This window comes from Drepanopeziza brunnea (assembly GCF_022702325.1).
Source record: "Drepanopeziza brunnea f. sp. 'multigermtubi' strain 214-2 chromosome Unknown ctg1, whole genome shotgun sequence".
NCBI classification, from domain to species: Eukaryota; Fungi; Ascomycota; class Leotiomycetes; order Helotiales; family Drepanopezizaceae; genus Drepanopeziza; species Drepanopeziza brunnea.
In genome coordinates, this window is record NW_027094064.1 from 3,705,581 (window position 1) to 3,732,797 (window position 27,217).

Sequence of the window (27,217 nt, forward strand, 5' to 3'; positions counted from 1 at the left end):
GTTTCCAACACGGCGGTCGTCGGCCTGCTTCCCTGAATCAGGCTTTCCGGATCCAATCAAGTACCGGTAATCAATCTCCCCACCTCAGATGACTAATTTTCGATCGGTTGGCAGGCGCGGGAATGTGCTGTGAATGGACTCCGAGAGCTTGGCTACCTACGCTTGCTGGCAACAAGAGATGCACTGACGACATGTATGTAGGTACCGGTACTACTACGTATATAGATACCGACCGGTATGTATGCGCTGTCTCTCCCACCGAAACTTTTCATCAGCATTCCAGATCCAACTCCCCGGATCTTCAGCCTTTTTAACGTAACGGCCAAACCCTCATCTGTTGCCCGTTGCCTCATTGCTCCCATTGCACATCTCTTCTCGCAAAATGATGGCCTCTACAAAATCAGTCAAGCTCACCTCCCCACCCTCTGCATCAGAAATCTACTCGGTAGCACGAGTCGCTTCCGAAAAACTCGTCCAAGAAGCCGCGCGCAAGAACCTATGTCTCCGCCGCCTCGTCGCCCACGCAAACCTCTACGACACCCTTCTCGACGAGTACAGCAATTACTCGTACCTAGACTCGGAATCGGACTCGGACTCGGACACCGGCGCAGACTCTGATGAGTTGCCTGTCCAGTCGTGCACCGCGCACATGGCGGACAGGGACAGTGTCGAGATTCACGTCGAATCGACGTATGTGTATCAGGACCAGCAGCTGGATATTGCGATCGGGCGCGGGGATGTGTTGATCGAGGAGATGGATGATTTGGGACTTTGTAAGGTCACGAGCCATTCCGAAAATGTCCGCTTTGCGACGCTACCGAGTCATGTCGAGGTTGAAATATTGGAGACGGAGATCTTTGATGATGATTGAAGGGGCGAACCGGGAGGCCGGAATTTTCACGGCGGCGTACACATCACACACCATATTCAACGAAAGGGCTGGGTAGCTCTGGGTCGGTCAGACGGGACCCGTCGGCGTGTCTTGAGAGCTCTCGGGTACGACGAGTGGAGAAGGGCAGTGCCTACAAGCTTTGGGTTTTGGTAGAAGAATCCTGCACTATAAGTGGAAGTTCAGGAGGGGGAGGATGTTGAAGAAGTATGGTCCTCGCCACAGGATATCAGATTGAAAAAGGCTCCCAGACATGTAGTGATGCCACTACATTTTCAATCATTCCACATCAAAATAACAACAATTGCCAGCTATGTTTCATTTCGTCCTGCAATGCCATGAAAATTTCCCGCTTTCCCAAGACTCTGACAAATTAGGCCATTCTCCAACATTCCTAAGCCGTCTCAGCACTTTCGGCCCGCCCGTACATCATTTGTTTGAGCCTCTTTGGTGCTTCAGCAACAGGCTTATTAAAAGTACCCCAACGCCAAGCACAACCAGACCGTAGGCCATACTCAGAAAAACAAGAGCCATTTTGAATGTCCCGTCCGATATTGGATCAGCTTTGCTTTTACCATCGAGGGGCTTCAGAGTAGCCGCCATCGTGGACCAAAAGTCAATGATGCCCAAAGTCACCAGGATGAGCAAGGCAATAAAACAGTAACAGCATGACCTAATGACGTCCAATGTCCCCCCGGACAGATCGCTGATCGGGTACCAGCTCACGCGCCGCGGCGCTATCGTCGCTACTATCACGAATATTAGTCAAAATTTAAATTCCTCGATCTTTTCGGTGAAACGGGATGCAGCACTTACAGGGAACCAGCAAATACCCCATCGCCATCCAGATGAGTACACAATCTAATAAATAGAGCCAGCTGCAGGAGATACCGTGCCCGATGTAGAGTAGTCGGGAAACATTGTAGCCTGCAGCGGCAAGGGCCCCTAGAACGAATGAGGAGGCTTCGAAGGTCACCAATTAGGTGCTGAAATCATTCGGGGCACTGGGGGGAGAGGCAGCTTCCGAACGGTGGATGTTGGGGCTTCGAGATACTTAGCGATGATAGTAAGATTGTCAAACGTTGCGCGTAAGTGTGTGGGCTTTGATACCCTGCGAAGATTCGTGCGCATGAGATTCTTGGATTCTGAATGCCGATGAGGATGGAAGATAAGAGAATGTGTCGTGTTCAATCGAAGAGGGATTATGCTCAACGAAAGAAGTTCGACCATCAGCGTGTACGCGGAGGCCCCTTCCTCAGTCTTTAGAGCCTCACCTCTCGGCTACAAAGAGGAAGCTGCATTCAGCGTGTTTTCCATATTTGTATTATGTCAAGAACCAAGCCTGGCTAAGATCATTCCAGTTCTTCTTCTCACATCCGGGTCTAGATCCAGTCGGCCCCTCGAGACGCTACACAGTTGAGAAGAAACTGGTTGACATTGAGGGAAAGTATTGCCTGCTTGATCAACATAGATCCCCAGACCGTATCTCATTCCTTCTGCGGAGAGAATCGAGGATACCGGCGTGGTCAGAATATATGCTGTGTTGTATCCAGGTAGATAGTCTTCAGTGGCGACAATATTTTCGAAGCTATTGCATAACCCGAACATTATCTCAAGCGTAACACTCTTCGAGCACAGAGTTCCTAAACTTTAGAAACATAGTACTCAAGAATAATAATGCAATTTGGCAACAGATTGAGAAGGAATCCCTAGAGGTAGTGAACATACAAGGGATGAAGAATAGAGTATATCAAGCGGCGGAAGAGACTAGCCAAAGAACTGGAGTGACTAGAATTGTATCTCAGCCCTCGATATGCCTGGTAGTTTCGAAAACTGTAGCAATGGGAGGATTTCACGTAGAATGATGGTGGCAGTCCGTGAAGGGTTCTCAACCCAGGGAGCCATGATGAGCTGAGAGGAGTGATAAGAATAAGCTTTAAGAGATGGAAGACGTCACGACTGATCAAAGAAAATTAAAGATACCGTATCCTCTGGTTTAAATGAGACCTTGGCAAGCCGTGCGCGGTGGAGACGGTGAACGGCGATAAGTGACCAATTAGCAGGAATTGATGACTTATAAATGCCACGTATTAAAATCTATAGCGTTTGAGCAGCCAAAATAGATAGAATTGCATTGCTATTACATCTTGATATGCTAACATATGCGATGAATACGAGCAATTTCGGGAAAAAGGTCCAAAAGATCTAACAAAAGAGCGCAACCTTCGAGGCTTTTCGACTAAGAATAACGCCGAATTAATTGATATGCTAAGATCATTTGATAAAGCTCGTAGAGAGAGCGAAAACGATACTAAGGTGGAGGAAAAGAGGCTGGCAGAAAAGCAAAAATTGCTTATTAAAAAGCACGAAGCAGTTGCGAAAGAGATCGTATACGTAGATGAAGGTGGAATTGAATATAAAGGTTGGTTGAAAGTGATAGAAAGTATAGATTTAACTGCAATTGATACCTAAACATAATTATTAAATCAAAATCAAAATAGAATAGAATCAAAAAGGAACGAAAAGTGTCAAATTCGCTTAATTTTTGACCTTTACAAACTTCTCGACGTTGGATTCTGCTCGCTAAGTCATCTTTCTTCTCGCTTCTCTACCTGGCTGACCCTACCGCGCACGGCTTGCCAAGGTCTCATTTAAACCAGAGGATACGGGTAAGTTTCAGATCGTATTCGTGGTCTTGAAGGGTCAAATGATTTATGATGCCTCGAATGTAGTGGATCACGTTACTGCATACCTCATTCCACTTAATCCACCCGCCGCTTTATAGAGTGGAATTTTTTCTTATGCACGCTATACAACTACCTACCTTACAGTAAAGGCAGGTAAGGGGTCATTTCAGCGATCCTCTGACCTTCTTTTACAGAAGATAGTCATTGGACCGTTTAAAGTCAGTACTAGTTCCAAATCAGGAATAGCTAGCTCACTTAACTTTGACCGTCCCCGAGCTTTGGGCCGTCCTATGGCCGTCCTATAGCCGTCACCGTCTAAATTTTAAATCACGTTTATCAAGGAATTCGTTTTAAATATTTAAAGTGTTCGAATGCTCGCTCTTAATGAAATACCATTAAAATATTAAACCCCTTCTTCTAATAGTATCGTTTAAATTGTTACGTTAGTAATGGCGCTAGGTCACGCGGAGGTCACGTAGCCACACGCGTAAGGGCTACACGTTACCTCGTGACCTTGGGGCTCCCGTCTTGGCAAGACAGCCTACAAGACCTCTTCTTCTGCACTCATTCTCTTCCTTTCCCTTTTCATCTTTCTTTCTCATTACAGAGCGTACTCTTAGGTAGCAACTCAAGACAATACTGCCTTCGACAGCCGTAACATAAATAATAATTTAACAAATTGGTGTCAAAATATTTCCTGATATCGCTATTACAGCTTACATATTAACGCTCTAAAAGATTTAAAATCGGAACCGATTGATTCAGTAAGATGACCTTGTCCCTGCCCTTCATCTCGCCTACCAACGAAGGTGGTAGCTCAAAAGCAAAATAATTGCTTGGTAATTCAAGTTCTCGAGGATCGATGACGGCCTTGGAACGGCTATAAGACGGTCCTAAAACGGTCCCAAATCGGTCCCAAATCGATCGGGGACGGCCTTTAAACATAAAAAAGGGATTTTATAAAAGACGGTTTAAGTAATTAACATGGTTCCATTTTAGCTACGATTTAAATGAGTTAAATCGTCTGCTTTTAGATTTTATTTAATCTCAATTATCGGCCTAGAGTGATCCACTAACTATGCCAACAGCCTCTTAAGACCGTCTTTTAAAAAGACCGTCATCGGATTGTCAGCTGACGGTTCAAAGAGCCCCTACCTGCCTTTAAGGTAGCATATACAATCCAGCAATTGCGCTTCTTTACTCAAATATTTCACCAATCCGCGATGGCAGACCTTTCTGCTTCTAACGAAGCTCTTGCCGTTATATTGACTTCGAAGACGACGTATTTAATGATCTAGGATTCGCGTTGCGCAGCGAGAGATTTTGACTTAAGATGGCTTTTTTTAAGAGCTTATATACGTGGTTGATAGAAGCCAATTCCGCGTTCAACCAAGAGCAGTGGATAGCGAAGTAATTATCAGCCATCACATGCGGACACTTGAAATGAACGACATCACATCAGACTAGACCGATATCACTTGCATTGCGCCTTTCGAACGACTCAAGATCAGAGCTGGAAAGAATCAAAAGAAGCGGAAAGAGATTATGGATATGCTAAAAAGACCAGCGACACCTTGCTCCGTACACTTATAGTGCTTGTAGTAGAAATGGCCATAATGGCCTAAACAAAAAGAAGTGTCCTGCGTATCGTGAAGCATAAGAATAAGCAATTAATTCTGCGTTTTATCCGCTATTTTCTGACATCTAAAATTTTTTCGCGATCTTGCAGCATATAGACTTTGCGAATAGCATCTTTTCCGACTACGGTTTTTACAGCAAAAATTATATATGAGAATTGTGCGGCTGGCATGAGAAAAATGTTCACTGCATAAAACGGCCGGTGGATTAAATGGGATGAGGCTTGCAATAACGTGATCCATTATGTTCGAAGACTCATAAATCATTAACCGTCTTAAAGTTTGTTCGCCAAGGCGAAAATCTTGGAGACGCACGGTGCCTTTTCAGAAGAGTCATTCAATCAATCTATTTTGGGTCGATTTACGCCTTGGTGGCCAGACCTCAAGGCCCTAAGAGTAGATTTCGTTCAATTCTTCGGGCTCGAGCACTTCTATGCAGTTGCGTTGCAGATTTTTCGGCTTGTTTCCTCGACAAGATTCTTAGCCTTGCACGAAATTGAGTCAAAGCTACAGTAAGTAAGTATTTTATGCAGGTGACCGCTAGTACGGCTTATCTGCCATGTCAGGTAATGGTGCAGCCGAACGCCTGGAGAAGAGATCGGCTAGAAACATGGAATAATTCTTTCTCTTCGCTCCTCGGTTACGATCTCCGTATACTCCCCCCTACCAATGAAAAGTTGCCGAAAGTACAATTTTGCAAGGGCTCTTCTTACCAGGGCTCGAACCAATCAACTTATAGGGATTCGGCCTTGAAAGTTATCTCTAGGCAAGTATTTGGTCTGTGCAATGGAGTTGACAAAGCTTTGAGGCCTTCAGAAACCACCGCTCTCCGTACGTACTACTATCGGTACTACTAGTACGTCCGTATATCCCGTATCACCACCTTTGGTAACATGGGGATGCCTGCGGGCTCGCCAGGGTGATATGTATTGTAAACTATTCCGAAATAGGTTCTGCTTGCTATGGTCACCTCCTCCGTCCATGTTGCCACGTGCGCCACTGATCGATATCTCTGATACCATATGCATGAGGAGTCGAAAGAGTACTCCGTAACACGTACTTGGCAGCCGCCAAAGATTCTGCATCCTGATAACCTAGACCTCTGCAGATGCATATGTACTCTGTAAATACTTCGTATTAAGTACCCACCCCCACCTTAACTGACTGACCTCGAAGAAGTCACAAGGGGCCTCGGCATGCTTCACAAAAGTATTGTCCAAATAAACTTTCTCGACTTATGTGCATTCGGTTAGAACCGGGCCATCTGACAGATGTAGTTACTACCATCTACTTGCCAAAGAGCGCCTTCCTAGGGTCGTAGGTGTATTTCAGGTCCAGATGCCAATAGTTCGGCGTATCTGGTTGACTGGTCTTCCATGCCTTGTCCAATGCGTCAAGTAACTCTTGCGGTAATGGGCCCTTCTCACAGTCTTCCAAATTCTCGGCCAGTTGATCCAGACTACTGACTCCAATGATAATCCCATCATTGCCGTCCTTGATATTCAGAGCCGAGTGATTGACAAGCCATCGAAGCGCTGTCTCCACCATAGTTAATCCATGCTTCTGAACAACTGGCTCAATAATAGTGAGAGCGTCAAAGGTCGAGTCCTTGAAGTATCGCTTCCGGTACAATTCGCCCATGCGCCCCACAGCATCACTGTAGCGGCCCTCTTTCGGCACATCCTTGCTCTTGTACTTGCCAGAAAACAAACCACCTGCAATAGGATTATAGACGACAACATCGAGGCCATAGCGCTTGCAAGCCGGAATTACTGCAGGATACAGGGCGTCAGCGAATATGTAGCCTGAATAATGTCGGAACCAGTATCTTGGGACGATCAGAAATAATAATTGGTGAGCTGCCCCATCACCTACGCTCGTGCTCAAGTGAGCGAGTGATAGCATTGTACATCCCTTGGTAGATAGTGGGCCGTATCCAATTATTGTATCTGCACTACAACATAGTTAGCGATGTTTTCTACCAAAATAGTCGAGTTTGCGAGACTTGTCCAAAACTCCCAGAAAATTGGAGCACGGTGTTGAAAAAGAAACGTGAAGACGCACAGTAAGGACCACCTCTGCCACTTCAAATGCTGTGAAGTTCGAAAGGCCCAGTCTGACAAACTTCCCCCTTGGCTAGGTATCAGCGTCTACGATGTACGAATCAGTATTTGACCATGGTACATACTCTTTGTGCAGTTTATTCACGGCTTCGAGCGTTTCCGCAAATGGTACCGAGCGATCCTAATTGGATGTCAGGTCTGCATCATGAGGGGTGCCATATTCAGAAGACCCACGGCCGCATGGAGATAGAAAATGTCCACACAGTCTGTGCCGAGTTCCTTGAGAGAGGTGTTGAAATTCTCCATAAGAACGTCGGGAGCATGCTTTCCCGGCTTGTCAGGATAAACTTTCGTGGCTACGGTGAAGCCCCTCTCTTTCCAACCCGCGGCGGCCGTGAAAGCCTCTTGCTTACCACCAACATAAGAGCGAGCTGTGTCGATCTCGGTGTATCCGGCGGCCTGGAAGCGGTCCAGAAAAGTCTTATACTCATCAAGTGAGGTGATGCGTGCACCTGTGTCCGGATCAGGGCCAAAGGTCTATCGCTGAATTAGTTATGTCGACAGAGTACGTGCAGTATGTTCGGTGCGCGGATCCATCCCAATCCGAGTAGATTTAATTATGTCATTCAAAAAACAGATCAATCCATATTTTCCCCCAAGCTCCTCAGACACCGATCTGGAGGCCCGAAGCTCCTATGAAAAGAAGAAACGAGGGGAGCAAAGCCCACATACCATAAGGCCGAGGATAACCCGTGGCTTAGGGTTGGTAGCTATCAATGGCATCTTTCGAAATCGAGATGTGTTGTTTTCGTAGAGAGTGCTCTGGTTTGGTTTGGTACGGTATTGGTATTGTGTTGAAGGGAGAGTTGTGTGAGGGGTTGATTTTGATAGTGGGGTTTTGTTAGTGACGACACAATTAAAGCCGCAAAGTCCGAATAAACCAGATTTGTTGGCTGGAACGAAAAATGACGACACAATTAAAGCCGCAAAGTCCGAATAATCCAGATTTGTTGGCTGGAACGAAAAATGACGACACAATTAAAGCCGCAAAGTCCGAATAAACCAGGTTTGTTGGCTGGAACGAAAAAGAATAGCTTTCTCGCTAAGGTACCAATCATAGCCCGGTAAAAGTAAGCACTTTTCTGTTTACTTTGACTTTTGTACAGGCACCTGGGTCTGTCGAGCTTTCAACAATTAGACAAGCTTGCGAGAGGACTCGGATATCGGCTAGCTCAGAGAATCGATTTCGTGAGTAGACAGCTAGCTCTAGCCCAAATAGAACGTCAACATACAGTCAAGGCTCGTCACGCATAAAAACGAGAAAAAAGATCGCTCACATCTCTTCCACTTGATAAAGTTAGGTGCGAAGATCATGTATTTCATGCATGTTAATATTGAAATACTACGTCCCAGGCGTAAGTATTACCCCTTGAGGGTAGGGTGGCCAGGGGGTTTAAAGTGGAAACTTAACTTTTGAGGCACCGTCGAGGGGTAATACTTAGGCCTGTACCGTGGTACCAAGAAGTCGTCGCCAGTCTCCAACCGCGTTTCAGACCCACCAGTGCCGGTACTTACACAGGTACACAGTCCCAACCCCATTCTTTGATATGGGAGAGGAGAAAATCCCTGGCCTAGACCTCGAAGCTTGAGCTGTGAACAGCATCCGAAAATGACCATCACCTGTTTTGGGCCAGCCTTTTCCGCTTCGATGTGACCACATTCTGATTGAAATTCCGAAGCGCTTCACTTACGCGTACTTTTCGCCCCACGACTTCCTCTGTAAAGTAGGCTTCTCAGGCTGGCTGTAGTACTTCTCTGCGTCCAAAAGAATAACATCTGATAGCTAAACGCAGCCCGCTATGCGCGCTGTGCGCGCTATGCGGAAGAAGAAATACGAGTCGTTACTGTAGATTTTTTTCGTATGCCACCCGCTCAACTTTGGGGGCAAAGCATGGAGAGCAAGGATAGGAAGCCAAGGTGTCAGGGACCCCAAAACCTTGCATGCACCGACGGGTCTTTGGGATAAATAAAGAACCCCGGAAGGCTAAAGTTTAAAGTTGGTTCCGAGCGCCCTGGGAAGAATTGGGGAAGGAGCGTGCCCATTTACTCGACATTGGCAAAGCTCAGCTAGACGCCCAAGCTCTGGAATTGAGATTGGAGGAACTCATGAACTAGGACAGGGCCATGTACCTCGGTGAACAACTACCTTTCCAATAAAGGACTTCGAGAGTCAAATTGAACATTGCTTGGCCACCCATTCTGTGCCTTCGTATCTGCACCAATGAAAATAGGATACTTTATTCTCTCTAAAGAGTCTCCGATCGAAAGATGGCTCTGACCGGTAGGCCCGCTCTTGTAGTGGCGAGTGGAAACAAAGCCGCAACTTGCGGTATGAGAACAGACCTGGTGTTGACTTGGGCTATCTGAATTCTGTCGGGAGCTTGGCAAGCTGAAGCAGAAGCTCTGATATAATGGTTGATCTAATACCCATTAGGAGCTACTTCCGACAACGAGCGAGAGCAGCATGTTTAAACCGCCTCGGCTAGTCTTTCGAAAAGCGTAGTATTCCACAAAAGAGCTTCAGATCGGACTTCGTTTATATCCTTGTTAGCTCAAGGGCATAGAGTATATTGAGGTAAGGGATTTGAACCCGTTATCGTGTTCGACAGAAGCCGCGACAAAGTAAAGGTGGGAAATGTATAAAGTGGAAGAGATGGCCCTCTTGTTTAAAACTTCAGATTCACCTCATCTCATCTCTACAATACACCCTCATTAGCATACGTCTTCATCCATCTTCACCATGAAGAGCACGTACGCTATTGCTCTCACGGCCACTGCGTCCCTGGCATCAGCTATCCCTCTAACTTCCAACACGAAGGCATCCCTGAACACTCGCCAGTCATGCGAGAATACAGCGACTTCGAGATCGTGTTGGGGAGACTACTCAATCGATACCGATTGGTACGAAGTGACACCTCAGACTGGCGTAACTCGAGAGGTATGAGTACTGCGTAGTTACGAACAGCTCTTTCTCGGAAAGTAACTAACAAAATTTCAGTACTGGCTTGAAGTAGTCAATACGACACTGGCTGCTGATGGGTATACTCGCCAGGTCCTGTCTTTCAACGGCACTGTCCCAGGCCCAACCATCATTGTAAGTAGTCGGTTTCTCGGAGTGGTGTTTCTCTCTCCACCATGTGTTGGGGCTTACGCCAAACATCGTCGTTACTCCCCAAGTCGTTCAAAGAAGTATACTTACTCCAATAACAGGCTGATTGGGGAGACAACTTGGTCATCCATGTTACCAACAAAATGCAGCACAACGGTACTGCCATCCATTGGCATGGGCTCAGACAGCTGGGAAGTCTCGAATATGACGGTGTCCCGGGTGTCACTCAATGTCCAATCGCACCTGGAGACACCTTGACCTACAAATTCCAAGCTACTCAATACGGCTCGACCTGGTATCATTCCCATTTTATCACTCAATATGCAGACGGACTTCTCGGGCCAATGATCATCAACGGTCCGGCTACAGCAGACTACGACGAGGATCTCGGATTGCTCTTTCTGTCTGACTGGTCGCATATTCCAACATATCAACTTTGGGATCAGGCCAGATTTGGTGCACCGCCAATTCTCGAGACTGGATTGCTTAATGGAACAAACACCTGGGACTGCTCTAAATCGTCTGACCCCAATTGCGTCGGTGGCGGCAAGAAGTTCGAGGCAACATTTGAAGCAGGAAAGAAATACAGAATCAGGCTCATTAACTCTGCTATCGATGGGCACTTCCAGTTCTCGATCGACGGGCATTCCATGACTGTCATTGCCATGGACCTGGTCCCATTGGTACCATACTCCGCAGACTCGGTGATCATTGATATGGGTCAGCGTTACGATGTTATCGTTGAAGCTAGCGCTGCTCCAGGGAACTACTGGATGCGAGCTGGGTGGATTTCGGCTTGTTCTACCAACGCAAACCCCGATGGAATGACCGGCATCGTTCGTTACAACTCGACCAGCACTGCTGATCCAACCACCACTTCCACTGTCGAGGTGAGCTCCAACTGCGGAGATGAGCCCATGGCTAGCTTGGTTCCACACCTGGCGATGAATGTGGATACCCTCCCCCATTCTGCTTTTGTCACCGAGGAACTCGGATTCCTAATCGGTAGCCACTTTACCTGGACCATCAACTCAACTTCTCTTGTGATTGACTGGGGAAACCCAACCACGCTTCGAATCTTCGACGGCGAGTCAATTTTCCCTACCGACTACAACGTCGAACCCATTGAGATCACTACTGCAGACCCCGTCTGGGCTGTCTATGTCATCCAGGATCTCACTGGAATCGGAATAAGTCATCCTATCCATTTACACGGCCACGACTTTTGGGTTATTGCCCAAGGCACTGGCGTCTTTGATGCGGCCACCACACCCGTGAATCTCATCAACCCCCCTCGCCGAGATGTTGCTTCGCTCCCTGGCAACGGATACTTGGCTATTGCTTTTAAGAAGGACAACCCAGGATCATGGTTGCTTCACTGTCATGTAAGTCACCATCCCGATGTCTCATGATATCCAGGGCTAACAATTTTCAGATCGCTTGGCACGCTTCCCAGGGTCTCGCGATGCAATTCGTCGAGTCTCAGAGCCAGATTTCCGTCGCTATGAGCGATACTGCGGTCTTCCATGACACCTGCTCGGCCTGGACTGCCTACGCTGACGAGGCACTCTACCACCAAGACGATTCTGGAATCTGAGAAGTTTGGACTGAAATGTGGGAGTGGGATCCTAAGACGGATGACTGTTGACGATTTTTTCATGTTCACGATTGACGATGATCAATAGCTTTAATTCCATAATGTATAATTCACAGGATGCAAAGACAGTTCGCAGATCGCTTTTGTACTCCTCAGTCAACAGACAAAGGTAACACGCGCTTTAAACAGCAAGCAAGCAAATAGACCGCAATATGCGGAGTCACACTCCGAAACGTGACAGCGACCCAGGATTCGTAACAGCGAAGAAGTCCAACGTCCAATGTCAAGTCAAGAAAAAAGCAGTTCGGGGAGTAATCGGGAAACTCGGAGCAGCCGCCTCTACAACCCGAACCTAGGGCCTCTTGTTTCGACATCATAACAGAAAGGGCAGCGCTGCAAGGTGTAATGAATGACTGGAGAGCGCTACGTACTTTCCGAGCTTGGTCGGATGAGAATACCCCGTGACATGATCTGCGAAAGACTGAACATGAGATTCATGTGACCTTGAAAAGAGGAGCGGGGCATTGGCCTCGATTAATTCCCGATATCGATACGGTAGCTCGAGCACCTCACTATTACTCCGTACTACACTCCGTATTACTATCCCAGCCCATGAATACATGTCGAAAGTATAATTTTGCAAAGGATCTTACCGAGGCTTAAACAAATCAACTTACGTAGTATAAGAATCCAGCCTTGAAAAGCATCTTTAGGTCAGTATTTAATCTGTGCAATTGAGTTTACAGGGTTTTGAGCCACTCAGAGACTACCGCTCTACGATTTATGGGCCTAAACTGGGTCCGACATGTATTCATGGAGGGGGATGGTACTTATTACCTAGCAGCGGCCAGCGAAGACGGATTTCTGAGCTTGTACGCGGCGCTAGCTACGAATTTACGATATTTTTAACAATATTCGGAAAGCCGATCAGAAAACGTACCTTTCAAGGTAATCGAAGCGATGCACTTTAATGCTAGCCGCTTCTTTGGTATCTGCCGACGGAACGAAAGACGATTAAAAACACGAAACAAGTATCATAATATACTCTTTAATGCAAAACTCGAACCCGATACTATCGATTAGCTCGATGACTGTATTCGACGATTAAATTCGACTTCTTTCGACACTTACCATCCTCCCCTATAAATACATGTCGGGACCCAGTTTAGACTCATAAGTTATAAAGTGGTGGTTTTTACGTAGTACGTAGTAAATGGCTTAAAGCCTTGTCAACTTTATTAAACAGAATAAATACTGACCCAAAGGTACTTTTCAAGGCTGAATTTTTATAAGTTGGTTGATTTAAGCCTTGGTAAGATCCCGTGCGAAATTATACTTTCGATATGTACTACTATTTATAGGAGGGGATAGTGAAAAGCGGGATTTACGTAGTACGATCGGTTATATAAAAACGCTAAAAGAATGAAGTGGACACGGTAACGGCTTAGCTCTTCGGAACTCTCGAGATTGCTATACGATAAAAGAACCTTTAGCAGACGCTTATACTTACAATCGATTACGAATACAAAAAGTACGGAAAGAAGAAAAAGAAAAAGGATCGCGATCGATAACTCGATTAAATAATCGGAAAGACGGTATATCGAGCCGCTAATAACTAATCGCAATAAAAAGCGACCGCAGCGATTGAAACATTATTAACTAAGAATTGCCGTTAACAAAAAGCACTAGAATACGTCAGAGCTGCGATACCGCGGGATTAAAGACCCGGGATTCTATATCGAACTATATTTTTTGTCTTTCGTGGTTTGAATCTTATTGATATAAATAGAAATTGTACTTAAAAAACTATTTGATTAAGTCGAACCGCTTTTCTTTGCGGAGTGTTTAGGTCGGGATCTAATGCCGGCACGTCGGAATACCTTTCGAAAAGTGTTAAGTCGGACTCTTAGGAACCATAATAGACGTTAAAACAATACTATTACTCCTACTACCTAGCAGCTGGTGCTATACCGCACAGGCTCTATTCTGGCGCGTGAGCTGAATGGTAAAATACGGAGTAATGTCAAACAACAGGGACCCGCCACCCTCCTCGACGGATTCCAACGTCATCGGCAGCTGTCTCTTGGGCCTTATCTACAGTATGATCAGATATGATCAGACTTGATCAGACTTGATCAGACTACCTACCTACCTACCTACCTACCTACCTACTCTGTCGACATGCTGTGCTTCATCCCGTAAAAGGCCATACATAGGTATATAAATATATATACATGTACTCTATCGTTTCTATTATTTACCTCTATCTGTGCATACAAGATGATCAGAGGCACCAAGGGCGGGACGACGAAGCCTCGGTGGCTGAGGCTGAGGTTGTCGGGTCGGGTAGAAAGGTAAGCAACGAGCTTGAGATCCGAATCAGGTGGGCAGGGAGGGAACTACGGTACTTGCTTGATTTTGGCTTCTCCTGGCTACTCTTCCCTCCTCCATTGCTTTTCTGCCTCAGTACGAGGCCACCACGATTCCATCCAGAAATTTCGTGAAGCGCAGCTGAGCAGATTGAACATTGAATATCTACCTACCTAACCTAGGTACCCGCCAAGCTATTCCTCGTCGAGTGGGCAATTCCCGTCAGGGAATCAATCTTTTGAGCGGCCCAATTTTTAACGCCATCTTTACCATTCGTTCCTCATTAAACAAACCAATTCCCACAACAACAATAACCCATCGGCCACATATTTCGAGCATCAATTGAGCGCGCAACATGTCGTACACACAATACGATCAGTATGCCGGCAATCCGTACAGCGATGGTCCTAGTGCGGAGAATGGGCAAGGCGGAGTAAGCTCTTTCACCAGCCCGCCCTGGAGAGGTGCTCCAAGTTTGCGCGCCTCGTATGCAGAGATCAAGACTGACAATACTTCTTTTGTCGCATAGGGTCAACCAGGGGCTTTGCGCCCTCAGAATGAGAGGTCCAATTATTCAGCTGCCTCCCAATACTCGAATGCCGGTGCTCCCGCGACCACCACCTCATCCACCATCCTCTCGCAGCAAGACTTCCTCGCACGCGTCGACTATGCCAAACAAGAAATCAGAAGCCTGGGCACGAACATCCAAGAAATTGCGTCTCTACACCAGCGAGCCTTGTCATCCCCAGACAGCAACTCCTCCGCTCAGCTGGAGAGCCTGGTGACGGAGACGCAGCTGAAGAACACCAAAATCAGAGACCTGATCAAGTATTTGGAGCTGGACGCTATCAAGACGCAAGACGGATCGAAGAGCGTGAAAGCGAGGCAGGCGAAGCAATTGAAGGGCGAATTCGAGAAGTCCTTGAATGACTACCAACAAGAAGAAGTCGCGTACAGACAACGATACCGTGACCAAATCGCAAGACAATACCGTATAGTCAACCCAGAGGCATCCGAGGCCGAGGTCATGGAGGCGTCTGAGCTGGACTGGGGCTCGGAGGGTGTTTTCCAGACTGCAGTAAGTAGAGTCAAATTAACGAGTCACAATTAACAAACTGACAAAATCACAGCTCAAAAGCAACCGATCGGGACAAGCTTCCTCAGTTCTTGGTGCCGTTCGCGCCCGTCACAACGAGCTCCAGCGTATCGAGGCTACCCTTACAGACCTCGCCGCTATGTTCGCTGACATGGCTCAAATCGTTGAGGCTCAGGATCCCGTAATTGAACACACAGAGCAAAACGCCATTCAAACCGCCCAGGATGTGGACAAGGGAAATACTCAGATCGACAAGGCGAACGAGCACGCTAGACGCCGAAACAGACTAAAGTGGTGGTGCTTGTTGGTGGTTGTTCTTATCGTTTTGGCTATTGCCCTTGGTGTTGGACTGGGTGTTGGACTGTCTACGAAGAAGTAGTAGGGTGTATGCAGTGTACAAGTGGTTTTTCTTGGCCAGCGTTTTCGTGCTTAATATACTCTAGTAATAGTTGCAACCGTACGTGTTGCCCTTAATGCATTGGATCTCACGAACGTCGGATCGGGGACCGTTGGCAGCGGGGTCGAGGTCATCTTCAGTCATGAATATGCAAAATGGCGCTAGAAATTCAACCACCTGGATTGTTGCCTCAAAAAGACCCCAATACTCCAGAACGCCTGGGATATGATAAGTGACATAGATGTACATTTTCCCCTACTCATTCCATCCCAAAGGATTTGCCGTCAAGGACTCCATCGCTTCTCCCCCTCCGACGCCTTCCCCATACAGAGACCATCCATTCTGTCAAAGTGAAGCCCCAATGCCCTGCTACTAGTACCCCACTGACAACATTGACCACCTTGACCAGAAATCTCAGGAAGCTGTCCCTGCTCTCTTGTACTGTGAGCAACATCGGCTCAAAATCGTACTTGAAGAAGATTCCGGGTACGGAAAACTCGCTAACGACATGGGACTGTTCGGTGACAGCGTATTGGTTAGTAAACAGAGTTTGTGAGGAGTATGTTGTGCTGGAGTCCACCGAATAGACTGTAGGGACCACGGAAAGGAAGTATTGGAACTTGTGGAAGTTGTTTGGGGTCGTGGAGACTGTGCGATCGAGAGGGTTGTGGAGGGAGGGGTAGAAGGGGCCGAAAGAAAGCTCGGAGACGACGTGGGAGAAGTTGAATGCTTTATTAAACTGTTAGCCAGTACACCATGTCCAATAAAAGGAAAACATACCATGATGGTCCAGATGACCAGCGGCAAGCTCTTGGTACCCATGACCTCGAGCTGTAATGTGAAGTTCCCCCTGCACTTTGTTGACTTCCAGGTTGCCAAAAATCCGACAGCTGTCCATCTCAGCGGATTTCCGTGACCTCGGGGTCTTCGCAAACTTTGCCTTCTTTAGTTTACCAGCAGCAGCAACGATGTCGTGTACATGCTCCTCCCCAAAGCCCTCATCATGATCAAGATACTCCTCGCCCGTAATAATCTTGCCATTTGCGTCCGTCCCCAGCCTGTGCACACCCCTTTCATGCACCCACTGCGCCCACTGCGTCGGATTACGCGTGAACATCACTCCTGCCAGGATTCGGTCGCCGGCCGCATCTTGCACATTGATGTGGATGTCCTCGCACTTCATCGGCACGACTATGTCCAGGTTGATCTGCAGACCTCGCTCCACGGCCTTTTCCACAGTAAATGTATGCGTTTCGTGGCCCCGCCACCAGCGTGAGAACTCGGAGTAGATGAGCATGAAGGAGACGATCAGCATTGCGACGGTCCATTTCCCGCCGCCTGAGGTGCGGGTCACATATTGAGGTTTGGCTTTGGCTGGAGAGAGAGAGAGAGAGGTCAGTAAAGGATTCCGCAGTAAATGTTTGCGCCGATGGACCAATTGAGGTCGAAGGCCCCGGAAGGAGTGCTATGGAGCAAGGGCGCCTTACGAAAGGCGTCGAAAGCCTGGACAATATTGCCTGTCTTCTCCCCAAAGGCATCCTCGTCCAAGCCATGATCTGAAAATCCATTCATCTCCGATGCTTTCCTGATTGAAGCTTCAAGTTTCTGCTATTGCGCCGGCATGGAACCAAGAGCCCCCAAATGAATGTAAAAGAAATCTAAGGATTGGACGATAGTGGATGGGGCATATTGAGGTGTCGTTTCGTCGCGTGTCCGCACAGATGAGGCCACGCTACAAATTCGCGGCCTCGGCTATGGGTCATGCAACAACAACTCCTATCAAGCTAAGTTTTCACTATAACGACTTTATATCTTCTTGCACCATTCGTTCTGGCTTTCGCTCTTATTAATTTAACCCGTCATTGTTCTAGACTTGGGTACTCCTTTCTTCTCTCGTCATCATGAATGTTTTATCTCGAGTTTTAGGACATTCCTGCTAATCAATGTTCATACTGACTGATCAGGATTTGAACAGATATGATAAGCTTAAGAATCCCAGAGTCGGCCTGAAGAACTTCATTATTTCTTACTTCCCCCGTAGTTGCAATCCCAATTTTTTTTGGGGCGCTTATTGATAATGCAGTTACTTTGATCGGGGGAGTCTCCTCCGTTTTCGATGCTGCTGCCTTTCCCATCAGTGGCCCTTTCTTCATCAACTCGACAAAAAGAGGGTTTGAAGGCATTCCAAATCCGATCTGAAGTATGTGCATCCATTCTACCGGTATTCCTACGCAGCGCGCCACCTTCAGTGCACAGACAGATCCTCGGATTTCAATCCTCCGACCTTTGACTTCAGGTATTTTGCTTTATCACAGCACGCAGCGACTTACCAACCAACTGCGGCACCTGAATCGCTCGCTGGCTCAACGCACCAGAATATATATTCTCAGATGATGTCTGCAAGAATTTCAAAAAGTTACTCAATTTAAGGAAAGTGCCAAGGAGGTTATAATCGCCTGGGTACTGATGCTAAACAGCAACCGCCTCACGATACCACGGGTACGTGATCAGCACACATGAGGGTGTGCTCGGCCACTCTCAGGCAAGTCTGAGGATTAAAGGCCAATGTACCGTTCCTCGGACTCAAAGAATTCGGGTAGCTTTCAGTCTCAAATTGTTTACTGCCATAGTCAGGCCGAGTATCATATTGGTTCAGCCATACTCATGAAGCTATTTCTGCGCTCTTTTGCATTTTACGCAAGAGGGTGGAAGAAACGATTCGTAAGATACAGTCATGGCGGGCATGTATAGCCAAAGGATGTTTCTTAGCAGATTATATTCATGGCATGCACTGTCGTCGCTATTTCAGGTTATTCTCACTGTTCATCATGATTTCCGATACCAGTCGGACGAAGATTTATGTGGCTGTCTCCTGTTCGGTCCTCCTCAAAGTCTTTCCTGAAAGCTGCTGTCAAAAGCAAGAGCGTTGAGGTTTGGTCACTACTGCAACAACTACAACATATACTGCTGTGCTCGCAGTTTTTTCCGGGGGGTAAAAGTAATTGGTTCTTCGTAAAAGACAAGTGAAAGGTCAGTAGTTAGAGTCCTGCTTTTACTAGAGGTGCGCAAATTACCCAATCCCGATACGGGGAGGACTGATTCCATCGGTGGGAATCTCGAGGTCCCAGAACTATGCCGAGAGCTCCTGGACTCAGGAACGAAAGCATGCATTTAGGATCACACACTACACGGTATAACAATTACAATCCAGTTTGAAAGTACGAGGTCGTAAATCTTTCATGGGCCCCCGACAAGACAACCAATTTACAACAAATTGTCAGAGTCCTCGAAGCGAGGTGAATCTTAGCGAATCGTTTGGAACAAGATTGTATTCTCCCGAATCAACGAGTCCTTCGCCTTGGTAAATTGCTAAAATGTGACTTATGGTACTTTATGAACTTCTAATCCCCCACATCCGTTGTGTGACTTCACCCTACTAAGAGACCAGTCGAGCAGTTGCTACCCCCAATCATCAGAGACAGATATCAATGAAAGTAGAACAGAATGCTCTCTCAAATTTACGACAACAAGATCAACAACCTCATCTTTTTGGCCGGGGATACTCAATCCTCCTGGTTTTCAGATCATTTGTGGCTGGACAATTATTTATGTGATCGTGAGACGGGAGCGGGTTCCATTAGCGTATAGTTTGCTGGATCCGCAGTCAACTTTCCATGTCCATGCAAACAGAACTTCACCTTGGCAAATGCGAACAACTGTTCTTCGTTGTTGGTCGCTACCATTCATGAGCTGTAATGGCAGGACCTTTGATCTCGAGGCTACTACGAGATGAGTATCGTGCAACTCGCAGCTCATGCTTTGTTCTTTGGAATTCTCACTATGTCCACAAAACGGCTATAAGATCTCTCTTACCAATTTCACCGTGCTCTTCGGAAAGAACAGGCTGATTAGGACGGCAGGAGCGGTCGCTGGAGGTGTTGCCGAGAGCGGATCGTTGAAATATGGCCAATCTCACAGACCAATGTCAAAATTTATACGGCGACAGGCCAGTACCTTGTGAGCAGTTTCAACGTCGTTACTGCCTAATCAGTTTGAAGGAATTCCTCACTGTATCTAGAGGGTCGAGCTAAAAGAGTTTTCAACTATCAATAATGCACGTTGTTCTCAATCATGGGCCAAGACAGCGGCAAGGTCCCAGAACTAACTGTTGGTGCCTGCGTGAGCCTTCATTCTGTCTGTCTTTCAGTTTTCTTCTTTCGACAGATTCGAATGCACAAACGAATCTGGTTTGGGGGTTCAGCTAGCAGTGTCGAGGAACAGAACCCTGCGAGGTTTTGCGTTGAGACGTAGTCTCCCGAAACTTGAATTGTGCCCGCCTCTCGATTCCGGCTCTCTGAGGCCTCGAGTAGACCATAGAGGCTAGTCGACTCACATGAAAGACAGAGAACATAGATTTTGACCTCAGAAGTTTTATAAGTGATAACTTGACACTGTTCCGGGATGGGTGAGCTGTAATAATGTCCTCCGGAAAGGCATTCAACATCCTCCCTGGATTTGGAAGCCCGTGGTCTTATCGCCGTTCTGGCAGCGGCTCCCTCGTAGCTTCGTGTACCCCTCATAAGCGCGGTATCAACGAGTGATCAATCTCGCATACTCCCGTTTTCTCGCAGTATCCCTTGCCAGATCTTCACTCCAAATGGGTTTGTGGCGCAAATAGGGGCCTGAAAAATAAGCGAGAACAATACGAAGGAGTTAAGCGAGTTTTCATTGTTCAAGCCATCCTTTAATTCTCTCCAATGCTTTCTGACCCTGCGACTCAAATTCAATTGCGGCGCAAGTAATTCACTCCTGGGGGTGGAACAATACGATCAACCTCGTCCTTTGGTATTATTCCTGCCAATTCCCACTCCGAAGTTTCGCTTCATAATATCAGCAATAATCATTGTTCCAAAGCGTTGACTGAACCACTTCAGCTACACTACACGAGGTTCATATTATTCTCGGAAACATCAAGATATTGTGTTGTAGCTGGCCCACAAATATTTACTACATAAGAAATCTCTTTCAGGTTTCCATCGAATCTTTCTTTCATCCTACATCGACTTCCGCGTTTCTTCAGCTCCAAACACTCGTCAAGATCTTCATCTTCTTTAGTAGCCTCTTCTATTCAAGTACTCCAGTACAGATCAAATCGCTCAAGAAATATGTCGTCCTCCAGCAGCACCTTCGACTACAAGACCCAGAATGTTACTTTCCTCATGAGAGATGGTGTCACCCAGGTCACCGCAAATATGGTGGATATCAACTACTTCTACTGCTACCTGGCCCGGATCGCCATCAACTACGGCTCTCAGCTCGGTGCATGCCTCATCATGTTCCTTGTTACCGCTATCCTCACGAAGGAAACCAAGCGCAGAACCCCAGTCTACATCCTCAACTTACTGTCACTCGCACTTGGCGTCATCCGCAACCTCCTCCTTGCGATCTATACTACCGGTCCCTGGGTTGACTTCTACAATACGTTTGGTGTCGACTTCGCCGATGTTCCGCGATCAGCCTACGCAAATAGTGTCGCAGCAACTGTTGTCCCTCTCCTCCTGACGATCACAGTCAACATGTCGCTCTTCCTTCAAGCCTACACTGTTTGCAAAGTCATGGATAGAAAGTACCTTTGGGGCGTGTGCTTCATCTCCGGGCTCGTCTTCCTGCTTGCTGTTGGATTCCGATTCGCCCTATGCATCACCAACTCTCGAGCAATCCTGAACTCCGCCTTATACTTCTCCTATGCTTGGATCTCCGTTGGAACTTTGGCAACCGAAACCATCTCCATCTGGTACTACTCCATCATCTTCACTAGCAAGCTGCTGTGGACTATCTACGCTCGCAAGAATATGGGCTTTCAGAAGTGGAGCTACATTCAGATACTCGCTGCTATGGGCGGATGCACCATGATCATTCCATGTAAGTTCTCCTCGTCTTCCAATCCAACCGTAATCACATCGCTGAATCTGAACAGCGGGCTTCGCAGTTCTCGAGTACGCTGCCCCTGATAGTTTTCCCTCTGCTGGTTCATTGGCTATAACCATTGTCGCCCTGCTACTTCCCCTCTCTTCCCTGTGGGCATCAATGGTCACCACCGAGCCTACTTCTTCCTTCAACGTTTCACAACTTTGGGGATCAAGATCATCTCAAGGCGGCTCCTCACTGGGAGGTAAGACCTTCAACAGTGGATCTTCTGGGCAGATGTCTTTTGGCACTGAGGTACGTACAATCCGTCCCTGGCTCGGTTTTGAGGCGGGTAAATACATACTAATCTACGGGACAGAGAAAGGGCAGTAATGCACCGATCAGCCCTTCAACCATCGATACAGTCATCGAGCATATTCCAGTCAAGTCCTCAAGAGATAGCACCGACCTTGATCTCGAGAGAATGGGTGTCCGAGTCAACCGCACTTACAGTGTACACAGCGGTCGTGAAAATGGCGGTGTTCGATCGGCATAAGGATGATGTCCGATTTGTGTCTTTGCATGGGTGGATTTGATACCTGGTGGTAGGAAGGTAGATACGGCTTGATGTATTTGGCATTGCAGTTTTGCGGAGGCACGGAATAGTCACCATCTCCACTTGCACATACGACTTATTTTCTTTCTTTCTCAATTGTAATATACTCAGTAGTCACACAGAAATCGATTGATCGTGGACACAAGTTCGAGTCCCAAGTACTAGTAACTGCATATTACATGATAGTTGGTATCTTCCCAGGTGGCAGATCGTCCTTGCCAGACTGCTCGAAAAAGCCGAAAATCCAGAAAAGGAAGGGCAAATTCCAACCTCCATGGGTCTTCTCCATGACCATCATTCGTGATACTCGACATTATTTCTTGGATCCAGTATCTCATTCTCGGGAGCTGGGCATCTCCTATAGAAGCGTTCGCTCTTCGACCCGCATAGAACGATTTCCTTTTTTGATAATATCAACCATTGTATCACAAGCTCGTATTCCTGCTCGTGCAGGCGTTATCGACATGAATTACTTTACCGCGAAACGAAGCCCATCCTCGGCATCCAGACGGGGTGCCCGTCGATCACGGCATACAAAGTCGGATCAAAGCCAGCAGCTTCATACCAAAGGGCCTCTTAATAGCAGGAAAGAAAAACCCTCGGCTCGCACATCTCATCGAATATCCTTCGGCCTAGTTTCTCTCGTCACCAAGTTCGAAGCTCTCGACGCATTGAGCCTACCTATTCCCGCACCCTCTTTGCAGCCGGCACCTCTTCAGATACCGCGAAGCCCGTCCAAAGATAGAGGCGGCACAGGACATAACTACAGGAGAAGATTATCGACTATATTCAACCCTAGGAGAGGGAGCATCGACAGACATGGGAAAGATTTTACCGAGAGCGATTCCAAAGTCGCGCGAGCAGATGTCTTTGTCTTATCGAACAACGAGGTTATTCGAGTAGGGGTTAGGAAAGTCCAGGACCCCGAAATGCTAAGCAACGTAAGACTCCGTGGCGGTACCTGGGACGCAGACGGAACGATTCGCCGCAAGGAGTTCCGCGGCGTGGCCGCCCCCTATATTCAGAATGAGCTTTTGGGCCAGAGGAGGGCATTAATCGGGGATAAGATAAAATTTTTCGACGGAAGTAAGAAGTCCTGTAGCACCAAACCTCGCCTTACGAGCTGACGGTCTTGGATAGCAGTCTCAACGGGAAATAGCTCGCGAGCCATGAACACTGCGGTCACCAACACTCCCTCTTCTCTGTCCCGCATACAAGTCTGTGACAAAAATTTCCTCTTGACGCCGTCGACTGCCAGCTCACGGCGGACACACGTACGAAATAATCGAATTGAGGCGTTCACACCTACCAAGTCCAGCCAGACTTCACCCGTGAAGCAATGCCTTGCTGAACCATCGCCTGGTCACGCACTCGCTCCAAGCTCTCCCTCTAAGTCATCGATTAGCAAAAATACTATTCGGACTCTGGATAGCTATGGGAAGTACAGATATAAACAAGAGGGATCTCCCTCTATCTCGTCCATCCAGTCCCTCCGGAATAGACGCCAGAGAAATGCGATTCTAGATACACGTCAACATACAGCTCTGGGAGGAGACGGCAGTCCACCTTTCATGGGAGAAATGCCTGACGAGAGCATTAGGCCTTTGAGCAGAAGACGGCTAAGCAACAAGATATCCGAGCTATATAGTGCTAAGAGCTTAGAGAAGAGAAATACCTTCCCACAAGAGTACACGGCTGAACAAGCATCGAGTGTCGCGATCACAGCGAGAAACACTGAACATAACTTAGTGACAGCTAAGCCGGGACGCAAGAGCGTTCGCGAAAGGAAGAATTCCAAAGTTGCAGCCATGAGGAAGATATTTGATCGCAACTTTGCTTCCAAGTCATCGTCTTCTGATAAACCGCCGGCTCCACCAATACCGGTCGCCGAAGATCCTTTGGCCGTACCGGAGGAGAAACGACAACAAAATGATACATTTGGTATTCCACCACCGCCAGAACCACCGGTTCTTCCACTTGTGCCAAGTCCACAACCCAAGATAGAGTCAATGGTGATGCCAAGTGTTATGCAGGAAATAACATCCAATGTCGGAAACGCGCCACAAATATCAATGACATGGCCCTCTCAGCCAAGCTCTCCAAATAAAAAGCTTTCTACACCAAAGAGCAAGACATTTGGAGAAAAGCTCAAGATCTTCGAGAACGCGTCCCAGAATACTGATAAGCCGGCACCGCCGATACAAAGAAGGCGAACGATATTCCGGAGGAAGCTGAGTAAGTCTCTGCGAAGTTTGTTCGAGCCACCCTCGCGAAAGAGTCAAGATGAGGCCGAGACGGAAAAGACCATGGTGCCAATTGGCGAACCTGCGAAGAAAGATAGGGTTCTGAGTCCAGATGGTAATGGTACAATTGGTAAGAGGAGTACTGTTGTCGGCAGATGGAACAGGTTTCCACCAACGCCAGTTTCAAGTGGAGGGGATGGGACCATGAGCGAGAGGCAATCGTTGTCGCAGGCTGATGAAGAGAGAGTCCACATGGTGATTAAAGGAGTCGAGTGTGGCTTGAAGGAACCAAGACCAGTTCGGGCGGTTGAGATGGAACGGATGGTTTTACTCTGTCGGGACCGGAATGGCGACATGTTGGAAAAAGGCGGGGTCGGACAGAGCACCACAAGGAGAAGAATATGATATGTTGTCTCTGGGTAGCGGGTTTCCTGGATCACGATCAACGTATCAATACTTGAGTAGTCAATAGTAACAAGTGGACTTATTTCTGATTGGTATCTGTGTGCCGTTTCAATACGTTTCTAAACCCATCCCCTCCCCAATCTTCTTTACCAATGCCTTCTTTAAATACCACTCCCGAGCCAAGGACCTTGTCATCTTCGCGAACACTGCTGGCGTGATTCTACCCCGTTCAACTGCCCTCCCAAGAATGAACAGGGCATCCCCTAAACTCCTTTCCTCGCTCACAAGCCCATAAAGCTGATTTGCGACCACAGTAGGCGCTACGAGCAGCTCATCTACACTCGGCGCCGTACGATGCTGACTCGACTCGATGACCTCATCTGCACCGTGGAGAGCAGAACGTAGGATTTGTGTATTTGTAGACAACAAACTGCTTAGGGACTCTAGAGCTTGAATCTCTGCCTGCATGCTGTTGAGCGAGATCAGCATGGCTTTGTGCTGTGCTTCCAGGCCTGGTAGACTGGCGCTTGTCTGATTGCGTGTATGTTGGCGTTGGGAATAGAGAGCTTGGCCTAGCTTGTGGAGAAGCATGTCTTTTTCGGGATTTGGGGGGATAGGAGGCGCGGGAAGGTTTGTAGATGCTTCGGAGGGGATATCGAGGACGAGAGGGGCGTCTAGGAGATCGGGAGGGGGTGGAGGCTTGGCGAGGAGTTGCGAGGGTGGCTGTTGGGGGTAGTGCTGTTGCAATTGGGATGGCTGGCCTTGATATTGCTGTTGCGGTTGCTTTTGGGCATTGTATATGGGTGGCGATCGAGCTTGTTGGGGACTGTAGAGAGGATTTGGGTTCTGAGATGAGTATTGCTGTTGGTATGATTGGATTCGCGGCGGAGACAGAGGACCGGCAGAACCGTCTCTCGAGCTTTGTTGCCGTTGAGGCAGAGGCGATGGAGATGATCTCTCGTAGTTAAGACTGCTGGGCCTTTGCAAGCATTCATTTGAAACCGGCCGCCCTTGTTGCCCGTATCGGGAGTTCTCATGACCAGGGGGCAAAGGAGGGAGGGGTGGACCACTGTCCTTTCCAGAGGGCCCTGCGGTTGAGTATTGTTGAAAATTGCTATTAAGTTTTGGCGGAGGAGGTGGAGGTGGGGGACCAGCTCGCCCGCTTAAATCGGGAGTATTCGAATATATAGATGTTGGTCTGCCGGGTGGAGGAGGTGGTATTGGTGGGGGTGTTTGACTAGGCTGGGGACGAGGGATGGTCTGTTGTTGTCGAGACACAACGGGAGGTTCTTTGGCAAATATCTCTCTCAAAATCGCCATGAAATCGAGGATATTGGATTTCTATATGTAGATAGTGATCAGAGCAAGCTCCAAACCACGAATACTGTCGGCCACTTACATCCCAGAACTCTGCCCACCCAACCAAGTATGGATGATAGACCTTGCCCTGCGAATCAACGTGTTGACCTGGCCTGACCATCATCCCGTCGGTCGGTGCAGCATATACAAGCGGAGGTTCCATTGGATAGGCATGCGGTACCCATATTGCTACCGGGAATCGGTATGTGGTGCCTCGAAAGACAACTGGGAGAGTGCCCGAAATGTGGAGGAGGAGCGCCGGCTTGCCATTCTCGTAGGCTGCGAGTTTACAAATCAGCTTTGCAACGTTTGAAGTCCACACATTGCAAGCATACTGTAGACATCGGTTCGTGGGGAGAGTGAGGAGTAATGCGACAGCGTCTGAGCCACATCGGTGTATGTACGGTTTACATCTTTGTATTCCTGTGTATGTTCAGTCAGTATTGCTTCCTGCAGCGAACAAGTGGAATACATACACTTGTTAAGACACTGTAAAGCCAGTTCAGTACCTGCTGTTTAACAGCCGCCATCGTTGCCTAAGGTCCGTCATCTTGTCGACGGCTTCTGGAAGCTGCGGTATTCGGTCAGGCACAGGCACTCGATTGCGGCTCTTGCTTGGCACTCAGGTGATATCAGCATCACGTGATCGCTGTCTTAATCTAGTCAAGCACCCTCGGCCGTCGAGTTAAGCTCGGGAGAGCGAAACAGCGCCACTATCCGAGCCAGGCTAAGTCTTTCAGAATTGTCGCGGCGATGCCGCACGATGCCGCAGTTACTTTTTC

General features: G+C 47.7%; 9 protein-coding genes across 9 annotated transcripts; 5 read left to right on the forward strand and 4 right to left on the reverse strand.

The window, feature by feature from the left end:
• Positions 1 to 382: 382 nt before the first annotated feature.
• On the forward strand, positions 383 to 871 carry L3040_000622 (uncharacterized protein; the record flags this gene model as incomplete). The annotated part of the gene is made up of 1 exon (XM_007288281.2): positions 383 to 871. One exon carries the CDS (start codon positions 383 to 385, stop codon positions 869 to 871), a length of 489 nt encoding a protein of 162 aa, XP_007288343.2.
• Positions 872 to 1,318: 447 nt separating this feature from the next.
• On the reverse strand, positions 1,319 to 1,727 carry L3040_000623 (uncharacterized protein; the record flags this gene model as incomplete). Its single annotated transcript, XM_066155243.1, has 2 exons — positions 1,319 to 1,638; positions 1,706 to 1,727. 2 exons carry the CDS (start codon positions 1,725 to 1,727, stop codon positions 1,319 to 1,321), a joined length of 342 nt encoding a protein of 113 aa, XP_066013280.1.
• Positions 1,728 to 6,500: 4,773 nt separating this feature from the next.
• Positions 6,501 to 8,059, reverse strand: L3040_000624 (uncharacterized protein; the record flags this gene model as incomplete). Its single annotated transcript, XM_007288280.1, has 6 exons — positions 6,501 to 7,018; positions 7,089 to 7,167; positions 7,278 to 7,344; positions 7,402 to 7,457; positions 7,511 to 7,813; positions 8,009 to 8,059. 6 exons carry the CDS (start codon positions 8,057 to 8,059, stop codon positions 6,501 to 6,503), a joined length of 1,074 nt encoding a protein of 357 aa, XP_007288342.1.
• A 2,017-nt stretch (positions 8,060 to 10,076) lies between these two features.
• On the forward strand, positions 10,077 to 12,042 carry L3040_000625 (uncharacterized protein; the record flags this gene model as incomplete). Its single annotated transcript, XM_007288279.1, has 4 exons — positions 10,077 to 10,274; positions 10,335 to 10,430; positions 10,547 to 11,830; positions 11,881 to 12,042. The coding sequence occupies 4 exons, from the start codon at positions 10,077 to 10,079 to the stop codon at positions 12,040 to 12,042; spliced, it is 1,740 nt and encodes a 579-aa protein (XP_007288341.1).
• A 2,725-nt stretch (positions 12,043 to 14,767) lies between these two features.
• On the forward strand, positions 14,768 to 15,887 carry L3040_000626 (uncharacterized protein; the record flags this gene model as incomplete). Its single annotated transcript, XM_007288278.1, has 3 exons — positions 14,768 to 14,845; positions 14,942 to 15,490; positions 15,543 to 15,887. The coding sequence occupies 3 exons, from the start codon at positions 14,768 to 14,770 to the stop codon at positions 15,885 to 15,887; spliced, it is 972 nt and encodes a 323-aa protein (XP_007288340.1).
• Positions 15,888 to 16,164: 277 nt separating this feature from the next.
• Positions 16,165 to 17,477, reverse strand: L3040_000627 (uncharacterized protein; the record flags this gene model as incomplete). Its single annotated transcript, XM_007288277.1, has 3 exons — positions 16,165 to 16,634; positions 16,686 to 17,279; positions 17,393 to 17,477. 3 exons carry the CDS (start codon positions 17,475 to 17,477, stop codon positions 16,165 to 16,167), a joined length of 1,149 nt encoding a protein of 382 aa, XP_007288339.1.
• Positions 17,478 to 21,070: 3,593 nt separating this feature from the next.
• On the forward strand, positions 21,071 to 22,368 carry L3040_000628 (uncharacterized protein; the record flags this gene model as incomplete). Its single annotated transcript, XM_007288276.2, has 3 exons — positions 21,071 to 21,827; positions 21,883 to 22,127; positions 22,192 to 22,368. The coding sequence occupies 3 exons, from the start codon at positions 21,071 to 21,073 to the stop codon at positions 22,366 to 22,368; spliced, it is 1,179 nt and encodes a 392-aa protein (XP_007288338.2).
• Positions 22,369 to 24,236: 1,868 nt separating this feature from the next.
• On the forward strand, positions 24,237 to 25,076 carry L3040_000629 (uncharacterized protein; the record flags this gene model as incomplete). The annotated part of the gene is made up of 1 exon (XM_066155244.1): positions 24,237 to 25,076. The coding sequence occupies one exon, from the start codon at positions 24,237 to 24,239 to the stop codon at positions 25,074 to 25,076; it is 840 nt and encodes a 279-aa protein (XP_066013281.1).
• Positions 25,077 to 25,184: 108 nt separating this feature from the next.
• L3040_000630 (uncharacterized protein) lies at positions 25,185 to 26,965 on the reverse strand (the record flags this gene model as incomplete). The annotated part of the gene is made up of 4 exons (XM_007288275.1): positions 25,185 to 26,417; positions 26,476 to 26,714; positions 26,771 to 26,858; positions 26,912 to 26,965. The coding sequence occupies 4 exons, from the start codon at positions 26,963 to 26,965 to the stop codon at positions 25,185 to 25,187; spliced, it is 1,614 nt and encodes a 537-aa protein (XP_007288337.1).
• Between the last annotated feature and the right edge of the window lie 252 nt (positions 26,966 to 27,217).